Here is a 14,978-nt window from a genome sequence, read left to right as displayed (position 1 = left end):
AATACCCGAAGAAAACAAAACTATTTCACCCAAAAAGATACTCCTTTGACATACTTTGAGATGGCTGTTAGAGGATCTGCAAACAGAAGCAGTGCTGCAAAGCTATCTTTTGTGGGGAAGATTGGCGTCTGTAGAGAATCTGCATTGATGCAACAGGCTTTTTTTAAGGTCCTCCCTTGCAGATCTAGGAAAGATTAACTGAGAGTCTGATACCTTTAAAGGTCTGAAAGAAACATTTACCACCTACTCTGTCTAAGGGCTACTACCTGTGAGATTTCACCTGCATAGTAAGGACTAAGCTCCGTTTTTTGTTTTTTTTGTGTTTTTTGGGGGGTGTGTATGTGTGTGTGTGTGTGTGTGTATTTGTTTGTTTTAATCTTGGCCAAATTCCTATCTAAGGTGTCTGGAGACCGTAAAATCTCATCATATGGGTTTTATTTTAACCCTGTATATTGTGACTTACTTTCCAATCTGACTCTGGCATAACAAGGAAGAAAATGAAAATATTTTACGCCCAAATACATTTCCTTGCCATGCCTTGAAATTGCCCTGTAAAGTCTCTTGTGGAAAAAAATCACATTCTATAGAGAATCCCCTTACTCCTTTCTTTTCCTTCCTTCCTTTCCAGGTCCAGGAGATAATCACCTAAGAGCCAGGCATCCTTTTAAGTCCAATAAGAAACATTTGCAACCTGCTCTCTCTGAAGTCTGCTATCTGAGAGCTTCTTCTGCACGATAAAACTTGATCTCCACAATCTTTATCTTAACCTGAACATTTTCTTTCTATTGAGCCCAGGTCTTCAGATAAACTCAACCAATTGTCAAACAGAAAATGTTTAAATTTACCTGTAGCCTAGACCTCTCCCCCGGCCCCTACGCTTGAGTTGTCCTGCCTTTCTGAACCAAACCAATGTATTTCTTAAATGTATTTGATGGATGTCTCATGCCTCCCTTAAAATACATAAAACCAAGCTGTACCCCGACCTCCTTGGGCACATGTTCTCAGGATCTCCTGAGGGCTGTGTCACAGGCCATGATCACTCATATATGGCTTAGAATAAATCTCCTAAAATATTTTACAGAGTTTAACTCTTTTGGTCGACAATAGCAAGACCACCTTTGCTAGCCAGGCTTCCTCTTCTCCCCTTCCATAACCTGCAGCACCACTGTAACCTGATATAGTACCATAATCTGGTTTTGGCCATGCTCCAAGACCTTATTCTTTCTGTAACCTCAAGATGGTACGTGAGCTTCTGTACCCCCATGGAGGAATTGGAGGTAATCACTCTGTCATTCTCTCCCATGCACGTTAATAAACTAATAAACTTGTATGTCATTTCTCCTATTAATCTACTTTTTGTCAGTTTATTTTTCAGTGAAATTTCAGAAGGCAGAAAAAAATTTTTCCCTTGACCCCTACATCACCAGGGTGACCTAGAAATGACACTAAAGGCCGGGCATGGTGACTCATGCCTGTAATTCCAGCACTTTGGGAGACTGAGGGGGGCAGATCACCTGAGGTCAGGAGTTTGAGACCAGCCTGGACAACATGGTGAAACCCCATCTCTACTAAAAATAAAAATATTAGCTGGGCATGGTGGCAAGCGCCTGTAATCCTGGCTACTCAGGCGGCTGAGACAGGAGAATCATTTGAACTTAGGAGGTGGAGGTTGCGGTGAGCCAAGATTGCACCACTGCACTCCAGTCTGAGTGACAAGAGTGAAATTCCATCAAAAAAATTAAAAAAGGAAGAAAGAAAGAAAAAGAAAGAAAGAAAGAAAGAAAGAAAGAAAGAAAGAAAGAAAGAAAGAAAGAAAGAAAGAAAGGATCCTAAAGATGACAGAGTTTCTAAGAAAAGAGTCACACTCCAACTTCTCTCACCTCTGAGAGATTTTGCTTGAATATAACCTACTCTAAGAAACAACTCATTACATCTTCAGTATGCATTGGATGCCCTTGTACAAGTCTTGTGCCAATTATGCTTTTATTAAGTAAGAGGAAACATAGAGTAGTCACTCTAAGTGCCAACTCCAGATTCACTTCTATCTGGGTTCCAATGGTTTGGCTTAGTCATATGGCCAAGCCAAACTGCAGTACCTTTGTTATTTGTTGGCTCTGTGACTGAACAACTTATTAAAACCTCTGTGAGTTTCCTTTTCTCAACTTTAAACTATTGCTACATCAATAAATAGACTAGATAACTGTTTAAGGACATAGACTCTGGTATCAGACTACTTGATTTTGAACCCCTAACACTGCCAGTTACTAACTTTGCAACTTGTTCTCACCAGTAGGCAGTGCAGTGGTTAAAGGATCATGTTCCAGGGCCAGACTGCCAGCGTGGAAATTCTGGCCCCATCCAAAGGTGTATTCACCATTAAGTTAATGGCATAAAGCCTCAGGGCTTCCTACTTATGGGTGCCTCCTCCAAGATCCTGTACCTGTAGTTTACATTTGTGAGTTTGGATTCTATTTCAAAAAGAGGTTCTCAGATACTGTAAATCAAAACTCAGATTCCACAAAACCTGCATGCAAAGGTGACTCTGCCATATACTGGCTATATGATCTGGGCTAGATATTTATCTCCTGGGTCTCTGTGTATCCTCTTGTAAAATGGAATAAAAATGGCAACCACCTTCACAGGGTTGTAATAAAGGTTGAACTAATATATGTTAAAGTGTTTAGAGCAGTGTAATGCACACAGCATATGCTTCACATGTGTTGGTGTCTATAACTCCCTGTCTTTATCCATTCCTTATCTTCTTCTCATGAGCCCTGTCAGAACTAAGATCATCTTTCTCTTTGTAAGCTTAGCCTGTGGCAAGCTTCGCTTATATCTTAACCCATTCCCTCTGGGACTATACACATTCTCTTATATAAACTTCCTGAGTTGTTTACAAACTGATTTTATCAACCTTTATTTGATTTCTTAAACCTAGACTTTTTCCTTCTTTATGGCATAATAATTATGTTTTCTTTTTCTCCCTAATTTCTTCTTACTCAAGGGACCTCAAGCTTTTCTCCTAAGGTTTTCAGCTGATTCAATGAGTCTGACCCATATTGTGGAGGTAATTTGTTTTACTCAAATTTTGCTGATTTAAATGTTAATCACATTTAAAACAAACAAACAAACAAAAACTTCACAGCAACATCTAAGCTGCTGTTTTTCCAAAAAGTGGGCACCATGCCTAGCTAAGCTAACAAATAAAAGTAACCATCACAGCAGTCATGGCCTGAATAAGATTTGTCCTGGACCAGGCACAGTGGCTCATGTCTGTAATCCCAGGACTTTGGGAAGCTGAGGCAGGCGGATCACTTGAGGTCAGGAATGTGAGATCAGCCTGGCCAACATGGTGAAACCTCATCTCTACAAAAGACACAAAAATTAGCCGGGTACGGTGGCACCTGCCTATAATCCCCGCTACTCGGGAGGCTGAGGCTTGAGAATTTCCTGAACACAGGAGGTGGAGGTTGCAGTGAGTTGAGATCATGCCACTGCACTCCAGCCTGGCTGACAGAGTGAGATTCTGTCTCAAAAAAAAAAAAAAAAAAAAAACAACTTGTTTTGTACATTGAAGGATTGTAGGTATTGCAGTTTCCTGCTGGCTCACAGAAGAATAGCCTCATTACCTTCAATAGATGCTCTTAACCCATTGTCATCTGCCTTCCTCTGGACACTGCCTTTTGGGAGTGCTGGAGTTATATCCTCAAGGACAGGACTATGCCTTCAAAGAGCCCAGCAAAGAACTTTTCCTGCATTTTCCCACACAGATACTTCCTAGATTCTTCTGCCTTATGCCTGCCTTGGTCAGTCTAGCTAGTGTGTGCTTCAAATGGAAATTATTCAAGTGAGAAGGACCAGGTGTAAAGACAATTTAAATGTGGGAAAAGGCTTACAAAGGAAGGTCACTGTGACCCTCGCGAGCACTGTTCTTGAGTGGATAGGGTATAAACAGGGAAGAAAGCCTGTGATCATGAGAACAGCTGAAGTTTTAAGTGAGCAATGACATGAATGGTGTCCAATTCAAAGGGAAGAGAAAGTAGATGCAGGAGAGATACATCCAGAAAGCAGAAGCACACACTTACACTTTAGCTCTGAATCCTGGCTAAAGCAACATACAGAGGCGGTAACTCCTAGAACTTTGATTTTCACTCTCTTACCAGAGAGGCTCTTCCTGGGCAACTGTCTGCCACGCAAAGGATAGAAACAAATCCCATAGTGTTGCAAGTTATAGGTTAAGGAACAGATTTAATTTCATAAGGAGAAATAGCACAATGCCAGTGTCAGCAAGAGTAAGTCTCCCCATCATCCCAAGGAGAGGAATTCTACAACCTGGGTATCTACTGGACATAATATGGGCTCCATTCTCACAGAAGGAGTCCTTTCCATTGCGGGTCTTCCTATGTGGCTTACGCATGAGACAAGTGTAAGAAAGTGGCCATGTCAATAAGAAAATGAGCCAGCTCTTTGGTGCCAAGAAGTCTGATTTGGGGGTGCCAGCCATTTATAGGAATTGTCTAGAATTAAAATATCACCCTGCCTTGGGGGTTGTGGGGCAGCTGGGGATCTTGGGCATCTGTGATATATTGCAACCACGCCTGAAATTAAGAAGAACTCAATGATAATAAACACCTTTACGTCACCCAGTGTCTTGAACTTACTTTCCCATCACGAAGAGCAGCTCAGGTCTTCTCTAGCTCTTCCACCTCATGATGGGTAGTGACTGCCAGGGAAGTCTTGATCATCCTAGCCCTCTAAGAAACGTTCTGAATAGTATTGCATCTTGAGCTCACTATAATTTGATCAAGCAAAGATGTTCTATGCCTGTGGTCTGAAACCCGCCACCACAGCTGGGTTCTCTGCTTTCAGAGACCAGGAGAGCAGTGACTGAAGCTCAGACTACACACAGCACTTCAGACAGGCAAATTAGGAGGGAAAAGAAAACTGAATCTGTAAACTCGGGAAAAACTGGTGAATCTTTTGAAGTCCCAGCCATTTTGAGAAACTCTGACACTGAAAAAATAAGGAAGAACAATCTAACTCCTCTCTCAAATGCTGCCATTCTAGCTGAGTGTTGATTTTTTCTTAGAAAAACAAACTTTGGGTCAACAAGGAAAGATCACGAGATGGGAGGGTGAGTGGGTGATTCACCTCATGGATCTCCCTGGCAGCTCTTGCACTTCCTTGATCAATCTGTACATAAGAAGTGTGCTAGGCACCTGGGACACCACTTCACGGGGACACATTGCCTTCTGTTTTCTCCAGCATGCGCTCGCTCCAGCTCCTGTTCAGGGCCAGCCCTGCCACCCTGCTCCTGGTTCTCTGCCTGCATTTGGGGACCAACAAAGCTCAGGAAAACACGTGAGCCATGCCCTTCTCTTCCCCACAAAAAAAAAACCTTGAAGGGAGGGCTCCTCTCCCAATCTGGAAATCTATGTATCTCTTTCTGAGAATTTCTTTCAACTTCTCAGAACTCTAGTCCCAGGAGCTCCCATGGACCTCCTGCCAGGTTCCACTTCTGTCCTCTTAGGAAGCCCCAACTCCTCTCACATTTTTTCTGGGTGTTTCTGCATTGCCAGTGGAGATAAAGCTCCAAATGTACCTACAGGCTATAATTAGTAGTTAGGCTTCATCTAACATGCTGATCCATATCTTGTTCATAATTTATACCTTTGTTCAGATTTCTGCTCAGTAAACTTAACCTTCTCACACCTTGCCTCCTAGAAGAGAAGCATAACAGATCTGAGTTCCAATGGCAGCTTAGGGCAGCTTTGGCAGGACTGGCTAAAGGACCAGAGGTCCTGGCCACTGCCCTGTGGTCTAAGATTGAGCTAGACTGGCAGCTTAGACATTCTTCCTAACCTGAAGTCTGAAGATGAATATGAGCACCTCTTGCTCTCATGTGTACTGGGACCTGAGAGCACAGGTTCGGAAGTCAACTTATTGAGAACATATGTGTGAAGGAAGCAGAAAAATTGGAGCAAGTAAAATAAAGTAGAAAATGGAGCCAGGGGTCTGGGAAAAAGCAGCTATACCCAATCTAGAGAATTTTCTCTATAGCAGTAGGGTTTATAATGCTGGGTTTCTGAGTTGTGATCTTGGAGGTACTCTCTGTGGCATGGCCAGATATCCTGTCCTGGAGGAAACTGTTCAGAGTTTGACAAGCTGATGTAATGGAGGCAAGTGTCCCAAGAAACCCTGCGTGGGACAGGTTCAGATCCCACCCCCTCCCCACCAGATGACAGTCAACTTAGCCCTGAAGGGTAGCAAGGTATACAAATAACCTATGCTAATTAGGCTTATCAACCATCCTGATTTACCCAGGACTTTCCTGGTTGTAGCATTGAAACTCCACCCTCCCCCACCACCTCCACAGCCCATTCTAGAAAAGACCTCAGTCCTGGGTAAACTGAGATGGTTAGTCACTCGAGCTAAGCTGGTCATCCTAGCAATCTGAAACTCATATACAAATGGGAGAGATTTTGAAGTTATTTAGGTATTTATACCCCTTTCCTGTGCACTGGGCACTACAGCAGTTGGCACCCAAAAATAGAATCTCTCTGAAATCTAAGATGCTTTGCCCCAAGAAAATGGGGCTGTGAGACACTGTGGGCTAAGAAACTCAATTCCCTTCTATCCCACACAATAACAAAGGTCCCTAGCCAGGAGTTTCTAGGAAAGAGAAAGTAACTCTCCTGGCCCTGAACCCAGTCCTCATTAACTGAAGAAGAATATCTGACTATTTTATTTGTCTCCATTTCCTTTCCCTTTCAGTTTGCGGTGTATGATCTAAATATAGAGAAGTATCTAAAGTTCCCAAACATGGCCATATGTCCAGATTTCCTAAGGAGCTAAATAAATACAAATTCCTAAACCCTACCTAGGGACCAAAGAAGGAGGATCTTCAAAGATGCTCTTACAAATACCTCCAGTGCACTGAGATGTTTGCTGGGTTTTTAAAAATGTTATTTTATTTTATTTTTCCATAAGTTACTGGGATACAAATGGTATTTGGTTACGTAAGTTCTTTTGTGGTGATGTGTGAGATTTTGGTGCACCCATCACCTGAGCAGTATACACTGCACCATATTTGTAGTATTTTATCCCTCACCACCCCTCTCCCACTCTTCCTTCCAAGTCCCCAAAGTCCATTGTATCATTCTTATGCCTTTGTGTCCTCATAGCTTGGTTCCCACATATCAGTGAAAACTCACGATGTTTGGTTTTCCATTACTGAGTCAGTGCACTTAGAATAATAGTCTCCAATCTCATACAGGCCACTGCAAATGCTGTTAATTCATTCCTTATTACGGCTGAGTAGTATTCCATCCTCTCTATATATAGAGAGAGGATGGAATGTATATATGTGTGTGTGTGTGTGTGTATATATATATACACACACCACAGTTTCTTTATCCACTCTTTGATTGATGGGCATTTGGGTTGGTTCTGCGATTTTATAACCGTGAATTGTGCTGCTATAAACATGTATGTGCAAGTATCTTTTTTGAATAATGACTTCTTTTCCTCTGGGTAGATACCCAGCAGTGGGATTGCTGAATCAAATGGTGGTTCTATTTTTAGTTCTTTAAGGAATGTTCACACTGTTTTCCATGGTGGTTGTAGTAGTTTACATCCCCACCAGCAGTGTAGAAGTGTTCCCTGATCACTGCATCCACGCCAACATCTAGTGTTTTTTGATTTTTTGATTACGGCCATTCTTGCAGGAGTAAGGTGGCATCGCATTGTGGTTTTGATTTGCATTTCCCTGATCAAGAGGTTTGCTAGTTTAATGTGATTCTGTTCCTAGAAAATTTTCTCCTAATAATGACTTGAGCTCTCCCACTCAGTAGACAACCACCAGAGCCTATAGGATGTTATCAGGAAATGGCATGTGGTATTGTACATTTTTTCTTTTTAAAAACTTGTGTTTGGCCAATGGAAGGGAAGAAGATGCTCATTGATTGATGGGCAGTTGGGCTGGTTCCATGATTTTGCAATTGTGAATTATGCTGCCATAAACATGCATGCGCAAATATCTTTTCTGAATAATGACTTCTTTTCCTCTGGTAGATACCCAGTAGTGGGATTGCTGGATCAAATGGTAGTTCTACTTTTAGTTCTTTAAGGAATCTTAAAGTAAGGTGTCCTAGTTGTTTTATTAAACAAAACTAAATCTGTGCGAAGTAACCAACCCAATCAACACACGAAAATTCCAGGGGATTCTGATGCTGAACAATTGATCCAAGCCCTGTAATTTCCCTCCCTTGCCCATCTGGTGCCCCTTCCCCTGTTCATGGCTCCCCCTCTCACTCAAAGATTCTTCTCTGATCTTGGTGTTCTGATTCTCTCTTCCCACAATCAGTCGGAGGATCATAATACAGAATTTTGAGATCCCCACAACAGCAAATCGAGATGAGGAAGTCACTGCAATGCTTCAAGTTCAAACAGAATTGAAAGAATGCATGGTGGTAAGTAGAGGACTGGGGGCGTGACTTCAAAAAATAATTCAATTCCTTGATTATAAATATAATTTAATTAATCTCTCATTTTAATAATGTACAGTGTACTTAAGAAAACATTCTCATATATGTTATGCTACTTGAGGCTCAGAACAACTGTGGGAGCTTGGGACAGATGACTTCTCATTTTCCAGATGAAGAAATTCGAATCCAGGGAAGTCTAGGATAAATAAGAAAGAAAGGAAGAAGGAATAGGAAGTGAGAAAGAGGGAAAAAGAAAAAAGTGTAAGAGCTAGTGGAGAACCGGTTAGAGTCCTTCCAAGGTCCTGAGCATGTTTAGTTTAGGATGGAGGGAGGGGAGAATAGAAAGTGGCAACTCCACACCATAGGTTGAGGCGGGTGGACAGAAGAGAACATGCAGGATATGACTCTTCCTCTCCAATAAGCACTGAGCGACTCTACTGTCCTCTTGACTTCTTCTGCTCCTTTGCTCTGGGTCGCCAGAAGTTGACTCTTGTTCCAGCCTCCCCATCCTGACAAGGAGCTCATACTCATCTCCTCCTTTTCCCCAAGTTCAGAAGTCCAGTCTCTGAACAAGGTCAGAGGTTTTCAAATGGTAATGTGCCTAAAACTCACTCAGGGATCTTGTTAAAATGCAGTTTCATTCAGCAAGTCTGGGGAGAGATTAGAGCTTCTGGGCCTTTTTTTTTTTTTTTTTTTTTTTTTTTTTTTTTTTTTTTTTTTTTTTTTTGAGACGGAGTTCACTCCTGAATGCCCAGGCTGATGCAGTGGGCCGCAATCCTCGGCTCACTGCAACCTCCCACCCTCCCCAGGGTACCAAGCAACTCTTCTCTGCCTCAGCCTCCCAAGTAGCTGGGACTATAGGCACACGCTACCACGCCCGGCTAATTTTTGTAATTTTAGTAGAGACGGGGTTTCACCATATTGGCTAGGGTGGTCTCGAACTCCTGATCTCGTGATCCACCCGCCTCAGCCTCCCAAAGTGCTGGGATTACAGGTGTGAGCCACTGCGCTTGGCTTCTGGGTTTTAACAGATGCCCAAGGCACACCAAGGCTATGCCCAAAAGACCACATTTTGAGCAGCTTGAAATTAGAGCATTATCCCTCCTGTCTAGCTGCCAAGGACCAGAAGTAAAAGAAACTTATGCAGTTATTAATCCACAGTGAATCTTCCCTGGGACACTGGTTGTGTGTCCTTTTCCTAGTCATTGATCTCAGGTGTCATAAGCATGCAAACTGCCCCCACTACCTTTGTTCTAGGGCCAAGACCCACGCATCCACCATCTCCCCTACTCCCTCCCCAGACCCTTCGTGAAGGACACCCTCTATCAGGCAGCACAAGTATTTCCTTACCAGATAAGTTTCCTAATTCAAATGAGACTTAAGGACAATGATTACACGCAAAATAACATTGAGAGCATGAAGACTGCTATTCAGTCAACTGCATTCTAGAAATACCCCCACACCTGTAAATAAAAATTCCTGGTCAATGAGCAAAGAATATCACAGCTGCTTTGTCAAATTTTTCTATTTTCAGTCCAAGAATCTGAAACATGTACCCTAATTTGGGGTAGGAGCGAGGCTGAATCATAATTTTTCAACTTTGTATTTTGTTTATCACAAGCACAGGTGAGAATGAGAATATGAACATGTACATAATGCGTACATAAAATTTTTGTGAAAATGGTGGTTTCTGGTGGTAATAGTTAATGGTAGTGGTAGGTATAATAAGATATGTTTGAATCAATAAAATGGCATGTGACATAATTTTGTGCTTTTGTGATTAATAAAAGTATGCTTTTAAGAACCATGCTAGTACTCTAAAATAAAGCAATCTTTTCAAAACCCACCTAAGCACAACTAAAAGGGTAAGAAATCCTTAGACTAACTGACTTTGCAAACTAGAAATAATTTATGGGAAAGGAAATTTTGTTAGTTCTAGTCAACAAATTTTATTTTGGCTTCATTTTCAAAGTATAACTATTTTAAAATTTTATTAAAATATATTTATGGAACTATAAAATTCTTACCACCTAATCCTCATTTTCTATCATTTATAATGATTTTGCAACTGAATTTTGAAAAAGTGAGGTTTAGGCTCATATTTATTTATTTTAGAATTAGCATAGAATATATCTACAATTGTATATTTGAATATAAAGATTGTATAATCCTTTAAAGCTGAAGGAAGCTTGTGGCAAAACACAATGCTTAAACATTTTTGTGCTACAGGCCATTTTGTGGGTTTCATGAAGTCTATGAAACATTTATCAGAAAATTGCTTCTAAATGTATGAAGTGCATTGGATTACAGAGAGAAACTACCACATTGAGTAATAGTGACTAACTTACACAAAATAAACTTGTGATGCAGTAACATATGTGTTCCTTTATCCACACATTAGCTGGGAAAGCAATACACTTAAAATGTAGAGGAGTTGAATTGTATTTTATGAACACATTATCTGTGTGATGGATGTTGTTGCTTAGCTTGAAGAAGTACATTAAATTGCACTGGTCTTTGGCAACACTTCCCACATGCCATGCTGGGCATGCAATGGATTCTGATCTCTTGTATAAGTGGTGTAAATTCCGATTCATGAAGATATGTTGTTGCAAATGTAATAGAAAGGTAAACAAAGCTGGGCACAGTGGCTCATGCCTGTAATCCCAGCACTTCAGGAGGCCAAAGTTGGTGAATCACCTGAGGTCAGGAGTTCAAGACCAGCTTGGTCAACATGGTGAAACTCCGTCTCTACTAAAAATACAAAAATTAGCCAGGCATGGTGGCAGGTGCCTGTAATCCCAGCTATTCAGGAGGCTGAGGCAGAAGAATCGCTTGAACCTGGGAGGCGGAGTTTGCAGTAAGCCACATTTGCGCCATTGCACTCCAGCCTGGGCAACAGAGTGAGACTGTCTCTTAAAAAACAAACAAACAAACAAACAAACAAACAAAAAAAAAAAACGAACAAGGCACGGGTAGGCTTCTCTAAAGAAACACCAGGATTCTCCAAGGCATTCTGAGTGAAACTCCAAGGATGAGAACACCTAAATTTACTGTTTGGGGCTGAAAGGCTACTTGGTGCAGAGTTGCCAGGTAGCTGAACAAGCTGCAGGAGATGGGGAGAATGGCACTGGGCCTCAGTCATGACCATGAGCCAGTCTGATAACTGCCATACATTCAAGGTAGTGCATGCAAGCAATATTTCGAACCTCTGAATCTGTACAATGATATGTACATATCTATGCTTCTTGTGATAAAATCGCACATACTGCTAATGGCACTGTGGTTCCTTGACAACATTCATAACTGAAGGAATGCTGAATTTCAATTAGAGGTTAGTAATAAAGATGCATTTTTTCCCTGCCTGAGTTCACAGACTCACTGGGTGCATCCACAGATCCCTCTGGTTCTATGGACCCCAGTATAAAACTGCTGTATTAAACGTTAACTGGACAAAATCTTCTGACTCCACTGAAATTTAGATATACAATAATCTGGGTCTTGAATTGCAAAGCACTCAAGTTAAAAAGAAATTTACATTCAAGATGTTATTTGCTTATCTAACAGCCAAGTTGGTAGTTAATTGTTTCCATCTCACAACTGAGGAAAGTAAGAGTGAGAGGCCTAACTCTAATCACCAAAGGTCAACAAGTCAGAGAGGAGCACAGCTGGGGCTTGGTCACAGCTCTGACAACAAGGCCTGACATCGGCTCCTACACCCAAGTGGCCAGGCTGCTGTCTCACCAGGTCTCAGAGTAAATGTGATTGCAGGTCGATTCCTGAAAGCTCTGGCTGGTGACTAAGGCAAGCGTGCTCCCCAGCTGGACAGCTGCCCTGGATGAGCTCTCCTTGCCCTGTGGACTCACTTGCAACTCTGTCTCCTCCTGAGCCTCTCCACACTGCTAAGGCAGGAGTTTGAGGGCGTTGGGAGGGAAAACCTTCTGACCTAGACTTTGGCTCCTGAAATGATACTACAACAATAGACTCCCCTTGCCCTGGGCCCACCTCCACCCCACTCTTCTCCTCCAGCTTCTCCCTCTCTTATTTTTCCATCCATTACCCTTTCCCCAGAATAACAATGAGTTCCCCCTCCCACCTTCTCCTCACCAGGCTAAAGCTTACCTCATTAGTGACGTCCCTGTGGAAGGTGCATTTAACTACAAGTATACTCGCTGCCTATGTGAGGATTATCCAAATACCTACTACTGGGACTTTCATACGAACAGTAAGTACAGAAGTTGTCCAAGGAAGGAACTACCCACCAGCCACCAGGGAGGAGAAACTATAAACAGAAACATGAACTGCAAAACCGAGCAGGACTAGGACCTCGGGGCAGAAGGACAGAGGCGAGGGAGGGAAGAGCATGGGGACAGCAGATAGGGAAGGCACCCAGGTTCTAAGACAGAGGCATTGTGTGCAAAAAGTTGATACAGGAGACAAATTTGCAAAGGATTTGGGGAAACTGAACCCCAGGAGGCAGATGCCTGATATGAGTAGAAAAGACAGGACATGGCTGGGGTGTCTGAGAGATGATCTCTGTCCCCGTCTTTTTCAGGAACTGTGCGAATTGCAGCCGTCGTTGATATTACTCGGGAATTAGGCATCTGCCCTAATGATGCTGCTGTAACCCCCATCAATAAAAACCGGTTTTATACTATTAAAACCCTAGTGGTAGCATAATGGAAGTCCAGTCTGTTTGCCACATCCAGGTGATTTCCTCTAAGGAAACCTGGCTGGAATTTCTGTTGTGGTCTATAAAATAAACTTCTTAACATGCTTCTCCATGTTCTGTTGTATCTCCAAAATCTGCCCCTGAAGAACCCTAGATTACCTGAAATTTCTAGAACATTTGTCTTTCAAAGAACCTTTACTGAGGAGATTGTACAGGTTCTCACTGCCTATTGGTATGAAGACGGAGAGAAGAAGAAACTGGGAAGAGGAGCTATGCTCACAGACAGGAAAAGCAGTGGTCCTAAAGTTCATGGTAGGGCAGCACCAAGCCTCCCTGTTGCTTGGCGTCTCTCCATCCCACTGCCCTCCAGCAATGGCTCAGATCCCAGAAGACAGGAGTACTCTCGCGTGCAGCAGAGTCAGGATGGAGTCCGTGGCCCCCTAAATGAGCAGTAGCATTCTATGCTATTCTGTTGCTTGTTTTCAATGGATTGTGACACTCAGAGATATCAGGGTCCTGTGCAGCTCTGCCTGCGGAGCTCAGGCATAATAGAGGAGTAAAGGGGCAGAGGGAGCCCTGAGGGGCTTCATCCCAGAAGGCCAGCCCACAGACGTGGAATATGAGCAAGGATCAGGTGCATAAAGTGGGCAGAGGGCATTCTGGTAGATAGGACAGCAGGAACCAAGAGCCCAGAGCATGAAATAGTGGTTTGTTCAGCGCAGGTAAACACTTTCATATTGGGCAGGATTAAGTATACGTGGAAGAGTTAGAAGCAGATCTGGCAAGAGGACAGGAGCAAAATCAGGAGAGGCCAAGCAAATCCGGGCGAGAAAGTGGGACTATATCCCCTAGGCCAATGATCCTAAATACCAATCAGAATCCAGGGCAGGGAAATGTAATCATTGGAAAAGATCATTTTTATATTAATTAGGATTGTAACATTGTGAAACAGGAGAGTTACCTGACCTCCCTCACAGGACATGCGACAGGGGTGTGGCTCATCTGTTCAGCTGCTCAAACCTCTTAGAGGAGGAGGGGCACGCAGACGGACAGGCGCAGGAGCACGAGTGGGAGTGTGTTACAGTGCGCTCTTTTAGTCTTGCTGTCTACGGATAGCTTAAGTGTTAACCAGCTCAGTGGATCCTCTCTCTGCCTTTTTGCAAGGGCAGAGGGCTAGTGTGACAGCTTTCTGTATCCCAAGTTCTTGTCTAGCATCGCAGAAGAATCGGGTCACACATGAACTTGAAGGATAGTGAATGCGGGGTTTTATTGGGTGGTGGAGGTGGCTCTCAATGGGATGGATGGGGTGCCAGCCAGGGGATGGAGTGGGAAGATGATCTTCCCCTGGATGTTGGCTGTCCAGTGGCTGATTCTCCGTCCATCCCCAGCCGAACTCCTCCCTACGTTCAGACACTGCTTCCCTTCTCTCCTTCTCTGCTGTGCTATTCTGCCATTCATCTGCTCATCTGCTCGTCTCCTGCTGGAAATCCTGGGGTTCAAGGTTTATATGGGTACCGGATAGGGGCATAATGGGCCAAAAGGCAATTTTGGGGGCTCAAAAACAGGAATGTCTGTTCTCATTTAGGGCCGCAGGTTTCCAGGTTTGAGGGTGGGGCCCTTGCCAGGGAACCCCCCTCTTCTACCCAGTATTTCTCTATCTCCTGTCCATATCAATTGATCATATGCTTAACACGCACCAAAAATGTGAATAATTTTATTTACATGCTTTATCACATGCCCTATTTAAAACAATAACAGACATTAAATATTTATTCACTCAATAAATATTTATCAAGTACCTACATGTGTCATCACCTGCT

The 14,978-nt window shown here is 42.8% G+C and overlaps 1 protein-coding gene across 1 annotated transcript; it reads left to right on the top strand.

Annotated features, from left to right (window-relative positions):
- The first annotated feature begins 5,232 nt into the window (after nt 1-5,232).
- PIP (prolactin induced protein) lies at nt 5,233-13,269 on the top strand. The gene is made up of 4 exons (XM_017895294.1): nt 5,233-5,361; nt 8,366-8,471; nt 12,597-12,711; nt 13,042-13,269. The coding sequence occupies exons 1-4, from the start codon at nt 5,267-5,269 to the stop codon at nt 13,164-13,166; spliced, it is 441 nt and encodes a 146-aa protein (XP_017750783.1). The 5' UTR covers nt 5,233-5,266; the 3' UTR covers nt 13,167-13,269.
- The last annotated feature ends 1,709 nt before the right edge of the window (nt 13,270-14,978 follow it).

Source organism: Rhinopithecus bieti, unplaced genomic scaffold (assembly GCF_001698545.2).
Source record: "Rhinopithecus bieti isolate Rb0 unplaced genomic scaffold, ASM169854v2 scaffold_26569, whole genome shotgun sequence".
In the NCBI taxonomy this organism is placed as follows: domain Eukaryota; kingdom Metazoa; phylum Chordata; class Mammalia; order Primates; family Cercopithecidae; genus Rhinopithecus; species Rhinopithecus bieti.
This window is presented reverse-complemented; position numbering and strand designations above follow the sequence as displayed.

Bases quoted from the DNA above. Each gene is read 5' to 3' on its own strand.
- PIP (XM_017895294.1), top strand. From the start codon at position 5,267: ATGCGCTCGCTCCAGCTCCTGTTCAGGGCCAGCCCTGCCACCCTGCTC. The intron at 8,472-12,596 runs GTAAGTAGAGGA...TCTCCTCACCAG, and splicing joins AATTGAAAGAATGCATGGTG to GCTAAAGCTTACCTCATTAG. The intron at 12,712-13,041 runs GTAAGTACAGAA...CGTCTTTTTCAG, and splicing joins CTGGGACTTTCATACGAACA to GAACTGTGCGAATTGCAGCC.